The 8299-nt window shown below is 42.7% G+C and overlaps 1 protein-coding gene across 5 annotated transcripts in view; it reads left to right on the plus strand.

Moving 5' to 3' along the window:
• LOC146404640 (uncharacterized) overlaps positions 1-6562 on the plus strand; it is a 35260-nt gene extending 28698 nt beyond the window's left edge. For 3 of the 5 annotated variants that reach the window (XM_085018427.1, XM_085018429.1, XM_085018431.1), the window contains 3 exons: positions 1209-1326; positions 4617-4820; positions 6086-6562. In XM_085018427.1, coding sequence (XP_084874553.1) covers positions 1209-1326; positions 4617-4805 — 307 coding nt within the window. In that variant the 3' untranslated portion in view covers positions 4806-4820; positions 6086-6562. Of the gene's footprint in view, positions 1-1208; positions 1327-4616 lie in introns of all 5 variants that reach the window. The other 2 variants (XM_085018428.1, XM_085018430.1) reach the window with 2 other exon arrangements.
• The last annotated feature ends 1737 nt before the right edge of the window (positions 6563-8299 follow it).

Raw genomic sequence — 8299 nt, forward strand, 5'->3', positions numbered from 1 at the left:
TGGTGAAAAACAACTTGTCTCACTAAATTCAGCTATATTCAGTTTAAATTCAGCAAGTATCATTGAGGTGTGTAATTCAGTTAGGAAATACCAGTCTGATCTTTAATCAGGATTTTTACTTTAAGTCATGAATGTAAATCTATACAAAACTTCTTGTTTCCTTTCATTATGTATGGATGTTGGCATTTATTCTGCTACTACCCTTCAGTTATTTTCAATTAAAATAAACCTAGCAGACCAGATACAGACAAAAAACTAGTGGTTATCTGTGGGCAAGAGAAGGGAGGAGGGGAAATACAAGGGCAGGGTACTGAGAGTGACAAAGTACTATGCATAAAATAAGCTACAAGGATATATTGTACAACATGGGCGATATAGCCACAAGTTTATACTATAAAAGGAGTATAACTTTTTTTTTTTTTTTTGTCTTTTTAGGCCTGCACCCATGGCATATAGAAGTTTCCAGACTAGGGGTTGAATTGGAGCTGCAGCTGCCACCCTATGCCACAGCAACATGGGATCTGAGCTGCGTCTGTGACCTACACCACAGCTCATGGCAACGTCAAATCTTTAACCTACTGAGCAAGGCCTGGGATTGAACCTGAGTCCTCATCGATACGAGTCAGGTTTGTTATCACTGGGCCACATAAGAAACTCCAGGAGCATAACCTTTTTTAAAAAAATTATATTGGGATATAGTTGGTTTAAAATATTTTATTAACTTCAGGTTTACAGCAAAATGAATCAGTTATTTGTATACATATATCCATTATTTTCCCCACATAGGTTATTACAGAACGTCAAGCAGATGTCCCTGTGCTATATAGTAGGTCCCTGTTAGCCATTTTCCCTGTATACAGTAGATGTGCATGTTCCAGCCCCACCTTCCCAGGAGTATATAACCTTTAAAAATTGTAAATCACTATTTTGTACACCTGTAATATATAATACTGTACCTCAACTATATTTCAATTAAAAAAATTTAAAAACATACTTACTAATTTACAGATATTATATGAGTATTACTTTCTTAGTATCAAAAATTTTATATTCAAATGTTAAATTATACTTTTAGAACTTTCTTTCTCTGAATAGTCCCCACAAAGGTATCCTAGCTTTGTGGAAGAGACTGACATTCTGGTATTTATTTTAGATTACACCTCTTACCTGGTATAATGTTAACCGCTTTCCTCCTCTCAAATCCCAAGTGTAAAGGCCTCTCTGGCCAGAAGCAAGTGCTCTGAAGAGCTCCTAGTGGAAAATGCACAGCAGCTCCTCTGTGCTGTCTCCAAGACTGTGAGGGCTGCAGAAGCTGCGAGTCTCCGGGTAAGTGCTGAGCCCCAGAGTGGATGCTGGCATAGAGTAGACATGCAGAGTAACAGATGGAACTCGTGTCACAAGCTGAGAGGAACATGGTAAATTACAGACATTCATGAAGAAACTTACCTGCTTCTTAGCTATTAAATTCAACTTCATTTCTTCCTCAAACCTGTCTCCTAATTTCCTGTGTGTTTTAGTTTGGCTAATTTTTATCAACCTACCTTCAGTTTCACTGATTCTTTCTTCAGCTGTGTCCTGTCGGCTGATGAGTCTGTCAAAGCGTTCTTCCATCATTGCCATGTTTTTTTTTTTTTTTCTTTTTAACATCTCCATTCAATTATTTCTAGTGGGTTTTTTTTTTCCTCTCTGCTAAAATTCTCCATCTATTCATGTATTTTGTCTACTTTTTCCACTAAAGTCATTAATATATCAATCATAGTTATTCTAACTTTCTTTTCTTTTTTTTTTTTTTTTGTCTTTTTGCCATTCCTTGGGCCGCTCCTGCGGCATATGGACGTTCCCAGGGTAGGGGTCGAATCTGAGCTATAGCCACCGGCCTATGCCAGAGCCACAGCAATGCGGGATCTGAGCTGCGTCTGTGACCTACACCACAGCTCACGGCAACGCCGGATCGTTAACCCACTGAGCAAGGGCTGGGACCGAGGGACCGAACCCGCAACCTCATGGTTCCTAGTCGGATTAACCACTGCACCACAACGGGAACTCCTATTTTAAATTTCTTATCTGATAGTTCCAACATGTGGTTTATATCAGAGTCTGGGTTTTTTGGTTGCTTTGCTTATTTTTCTTCTTTGTGTGTCTTGAATTTGCCATTGAAAATTTGAAATTATGTGTAAGATGGGTGGAGACTAAAAATGAGTAGTATGCATGCCTGCAAATGGGCCCATCTCTTCTTCTATACCTTTAGTATGGGGTGGGGAAGTCAATATAGTCAAGAGTTGAGTAGAGTTTGGGTGACATTGTTATAGTCACCTTCAAGAAACCACTATAAATTTTTACTTTGTGTTCAGTGTGGGGTTTGGGTTACCAGAGGGTTCTCACCAGTGTTCCCATTCCACTCTCAGCTTGTGGCTTTCCTTGTGAGTGTGCACCTCAGAGATGTTTCCTCTCAATATTCTTGCCTCTCTGTAGCCTAGTTATTACTTGGGACTTGATTCTTGGTCTGAACAGGAGGTGGTAGTGCTTATTGTTGTCCTCACTCTGCCTCAACTGTAGGCAGGCCTACTGTCCCTGGGTCTCAGGACTGGGATTCTCAGTGATCCTGCTCCTCCTCCAGCAATAGGAGACTTTTGACGGTGTGAATTAAGGATGATTTCCTGCTTATTCCCAGAGGTAGAAGACTGTATTTGCTTTTCTTTCTCCACTTGCAGTGGTCTTGACCTATGCCCTAGGGATGACGGGGTTTGCTGTCTCTCCCTCAGTGACTTGAGCTTTTGTTCCAGTAAGAGACAGGTGTGGGCAGGGATTTGTGCCATTGTTACAGTGGTGGCTGCTTCCCTTCCCAAAGCCTGCACTGCAAGGGAGACATTCCCAACCTCCTGTCCTATCCCAAATCTCTGAAAGGAGCACCAGGGGAGGTCCTGGGGAAAACCTATGAAGAGACGTGGATTTTTCTTAGTTGTGGCTCCCATGGGCCCCATACACTCTCCTGAGTCTATACTTGGCCATAACAATTTGTTAAGAATTTTATATTTTTATTTTTTGATTTTTAGGGCCACACCCACGGCATCTGGAGGTTCTCAGGCTAGGAGTTTAATTGGAGCTACAGCTGCTGGCCTACACCATAGCCACAGCAACCCGGGATCTGAGCCACATCTGCAACCTACACCCCAGCTCATGGCAACGCCAGATCCTTAACCCACTGAGCAAGGCCAGGGATCAAGCATGCAATCTCATGGTTACTAGCTGGATTTCTTTCCACTGAGACACAATGGGAACTCCTGTTAAGAATTTTAGATAAAATCTTCCTAGACACATGCTATTCTCATCTTCCTCTCATCCTAAGGAAGTCAGTGCTGGGCCATTGTCTCTCCTTGAAAGTGGCTGTCTTCTCTGAGATTTTGGGCTAGTTAGTTGCCCTTTAACCTCAGCTCTCTAGTAAGTTCAAGGAAAGTTATTTTCCTATTTTGTGGATTATCTGATTTTTTCCCTGTTGTTAGGATGGGAACAACTTCCTTTCCAGCTTTCTATGTCATGAGTGGAGTCAGGAAAGGGGAAATATTTGGGGGCCCAAAAGAACACCCTGCCAGGGCCATCACATGTGCTATTCTACCTGTGTGAGATGTGCCCCTGCCCCTCCAAATTGTCTTTTGTCTGATTCCTTCTTATCTTTTAGGCCCCAACTTAAATTCACCTCCTCAGAAGGGATGAAATGCTTCCACTACATCTAAACGAAACACACCAAGTTTCCACTGTTTTAGTATCTTGTACAATTCATTCATAGCACTTAGCACCTTTTGTAGTTATGTATTTGTCTTCTTTTCCTCACCATTTTGCATTTGCCTGTCTTTTTATTAGAATGTATACTTCATGAAGCCACAGATCTAGAATAGTGGACAAGTGTATGGAGGTGCAAAATAAATAGAATGAGAATTTTCATTTCAAGTTTAAAGAAACTTTGTTCCAGGTAAATTCAAAGAGTACATAAAACAGATATGCCCAGTGAAAAGCATTTGAAAAATGTGCATATTTGAACTACAGGTTCCAGAATCTCTTGGATATAAAGAAGGCTGAGAGAAAAGCTTAGGACTGGCCCTAAAGATCAGGGAGCATCTCTCCTGCCTACATGCCAGCATGCCCACAGCCATAGCCTCCCACTGATCCTCAGCACCACCCAATGTAGGACCAGTCCCCATGCCATTTGAGTTCAGGAGAAGCGAGTGAGAGGCTGAGTGCCTGCAATGTACAACTTTGTCCTGGCTCTACTTAGGTCACTGGCCAAAGACTCACAGGACATTTTGCATAAATCCAAGTGAAAAAGCAAGATCCAGAAGGAGGCAGAATTTGGATTAGAGAGATAATTATTTTTTTTAATTGACTATAGTCCCAGAACATTCTATTGTGACAGACATAAGATCTTTGCTCTGTTAAGAGAGAGTAGGCGCCAATTCAGAGGATCTCTTCAAACAGTTATTTTCTTTGTATTAAATTAGGGCTAGAATATCAGAAAACCAGTCCAACAACACTCGAAAGACTCCTCTAGGAGCTCCAGTCGGCTGATACTGGAAGAGTGTGCACAGTGGCCCCTGGTACTGAATTATCTTTCTCTCCTCCAGGGTTTGAGACAGCCTTCCCCTGATCCAGAAGAATTGGAAGTTGCTGCCTTCTGCATGCAGTGGAGAAGAAAACTGCTAAAGCACAGACTTCAAGAAACCTCAGATCTGGAGTGTGATGAGCTGGGCCTGAGAAAAACAAGCACTAAAGTGCCCCCAACACTTGCAGCCCTGGTTCCAGAAGTGTTATAAAAGCAATTTCTCTGAGTAAGACTCTCTGCTGATGTGTGCACTGGCCCTGAGACTCTGGCAGTCTGTGGGAAGTGCCTTTTAGGCAGGAATCAGCCAGTGGGGACACAGGGTGACATGGTGGGTTGGGTGGGGGCAGGGCAGCCAGGGTGGGGCCTTGAGCAGAGCTGCCCAACTCAACATTTCCGGTTAAGGGGAAATCTGGGAATCATCCTGGGAATCTGATATCCTCCTGGGAATCTGATATTCTCCTGGGAAGGATACTTAGATTTCTGGGTTTAGAAGAATCATCACGTGTAGACTGTGAAAGGACTGGGGGGAAACGTCCAAGCCCCATTAAATTAAGCTTTTATTAAGATGTCGAGGTGTAAGAACAGTCCCAGTATGATGTGTAGGGAGCCAGGAACTGAATGATCTATGGATTAGATTGGTAGTCAGTCAGAGATCACCTTGCTTGAATACTCTGACACTTCAAATTCTCAAGGTCTGGGGGGACCAGTGGTGGTTCAGGATAGGAGGTGGGAGCTGCCAGTTGTGATTTGGTGAGTTTGGGTAAACATTTGGGATAGAGAGGAACAGGCAGGCATTAAGGTCTTGGAGAGTCAATGGGCATTTTTCAGTTCTTGGCATCTTTCACAAAACCTATTTGGTAAAGGAATGAGAGAAAAGAGAGTGAGGAGACCAGTGACCTTCCCTCAGGGGTTGAGCTGCACAGGACAAGAGTGGAGAATTGATTCTGGAGGAGGGGGATGCAGACAGGGACTGGGGACAGGGTATGGGAGCAGGGATGTTCTGGGGACTGGGGCATTGCTTCTTTGGGGGACACCCTGCCAGCCTCTTAGATTTTTTTTTTTTTTTTTTGTCTTTTGTCTTTTTTTGTCTTATGTTGTTGTTGTTGTTGCTATTTCTTGGGCCGCTCCCGCGGCATATGGAGGTTCCCAGGCTAGGGGTTGAATCGGAGCTGTAGCCACCGGCCTACGCCAGAGCCACAGCAACGCAGGATCCGAGCCGCGTCTGCAACCTACACCACAGCTCACGGCAACGCGGGATCGTTAACCCACTGAGCAAGGGCAGGGACCGAACCCGCAACCTCATGGTTCCTAGTCGGATTCGTTAACCACTGCGCCACGACGGGAACTCCCCTCTTAGATTTTGGTGCAGCCCACAGAGAGGAGGGCTGACACTACCTGAGACTGAATTTCCCACAATTCAGTGGGATTGTGGCTCAGATTTACAATAAATAAAGACAGGGATTTCTTTCTACTGTTTTTTTTTTTTAACAGAATAAAATTTGATGAGCTTCGCCTTGTCTACACCTGTTCAACCACCACCATGTAGGATAATGAATATATGCACCACCTCCAAAAGTGTTCTCACTCTCTCTTACCCCTCCAGGACTCCTCCCAGGGTCCCTATAGTTACTGATCTGCGTTGTCACTTAAAGATTAGTTTGGCATATATCTGGACAAAACTTTCCTTAAAAAAGATACATGCACCCAGATGTTCACTGCAGCACTATTCACAATAGCCAAGACATGGAAACAACCTAAATATCCATCGACAGATAAATGGATTAAGAAGATGTGTTATATGTACACAATGGAATACTACTCAGCCATAAAAAAGAACAAAATAATGCCATGGAATGAGAGACTGTCATACTAAGTGAAGTCAGAAAGAGAAAGACAAATACAATATGATATCACTTATATCTGGAATCTAATAAACGGCACAAATGAACCTTTCCACAGAAAAGAAAATCATGGACTTGGAGAATGGACTTGTGGTTGCCAAGGGGGAGGGGAAGGGAGTCGGAGAGACTGGGAATTTGGGGTTAATAGATGCAAATTATTGCATTTGGAATGTATAAGCAATGAGATCCTGCTGTATAGCACTGGGAGTTATATCTGGCCACTTATGATGGAGCATGGTAATGTGAGAAAAAAGAATGTATATATGTATGTGTGACTGGGTCACCTTGCTGTACAGCAGAAAATTGACAAAACAGCTATAATGGAAAAAAAATGAAAATCATTAAAAAAGAAAAAGGTTAGTTTGGGAAGTTCCTGTTGTGGCGTAGCAGAAACAAATCCAACTAGCAACCATGAGGTTGTGGGTTCAATCCCTGGCTTCACTCAGTGGGTTAAGGATCCAGTGTTGCCATGAGCTGTGGTGTAGGTCACAGACATGGCTCAGATCCTGTGTTGTTGTGGTTGTGGTGTAGGCTGGCAGCTGTAGCTCCAATTTGACCCCTAGCCTGGGAACCTCCATATGCTGCGAGTGCGGCCCCAAAAAGCAAAAAAAAAAAAAAAAAATTTGTTTGATTAGTTATCTGCACATCACTGTGATATACTACACTGACAAAGTGAAGAATAAAAATCATATGATCATCTCAGTAGATGCAGAAAAAGCTTTCAACAAAATTCAACATCCATTTATGGAAAAAAAAAACACCTCTCAACAAAGTGTAAATGGAGGAAACATACCTTAGTATAATAAAGGCCATATATGACAAGCACATAGCTGTCAATTAAAAAATTAACCAATTTAAGAAAGAAATGGAAATTTTTATTTGAGCCAAATTGAGGATCGTAATACAGGAAGAGAAAGTTCTGAGAACTGTTCCACCCCTTAGAGGTCAAAGCACAGATATGCAAGTTTTAAAAACAGAAGGCTGTACATTAAATTTCGTATTATTGATAGTTTACACAATCTAACAAGTAGTGGGTCATGGGTCATCATAGTCCCTTACAAGATTAAGAAGAATGTTATCTTTAAGTTGTCTTGTTGATGCTAGGAGACTGTTGCTCTTTATAGCTGAGCAGGTATTTCTGCTGATGGGGAGGTTTGGTCAATGTCTAATTTGGGTACACAAAGCACAGTTGAAGGGAGAGAGGAAGCCAAAGGGCAGAGAAAAAAATTTTTTTGGCTCTTTTAGGGCCACACCAGTGGCATATGGAATTTCCCAGGCTAGGGGTCAAATCAGAGCTACAGCTGCTGGCCTATGCCACAGCCACAGCAGCACGGGATCTGAGTCATGTCTGCCACCTACACCACAGCTCATGGCAATGCCAGATCCTTAACCCACTGAGCGAGGCCAGGGATTGAACCTGCATCCTCATGGATCCTAGTCAGATTCGTTACTGCTGAGCCACAATGGGAACTCCCCAAAAGTTTTTACGTATAATTCTTTCTTGACTTGCTATAAAATCTGAATTTTCTTTCACACAGCTAACATCATACTCAATGGTGAAAAGCTGAAAACATTTCCTCTAAGTGCAGGAATAAGACAAGGATGCCTACTCTCACCATTTAAATTGCTTTTATCCAAACTGAAAAGAAGTAGAAATGGAGTTCCCATTGTGGCTCAGTGGTTAGCGAACCCGATTAGCATACATTAGGAAGTGAGTTGGATCCCTGACCTTGCTCAGTGGGTTAAGGATCCAGTGTTGCCATGAGCTGTGGTGTAGGTCACAGACGTGGCTCGGATCCCGTGT

Source organism: Sus scrofa, chromosome 3, assembly GCF_054392235.1.
Source record: "Sus scrofa isolate SSC_HxYL_T2T_F1_AM1 chromosome 3, Sscrofa_HxYL_maternal_Yorkshire_Landrace_v2.0, whole genome shotgun sequence".
In the NCBI taxonomy this organism is placed as follows: Eukaryota; Metazoa; Chordata; class Mammalia; order Artiodactyla; family Suidae; genus Sus; species Sus scrofa.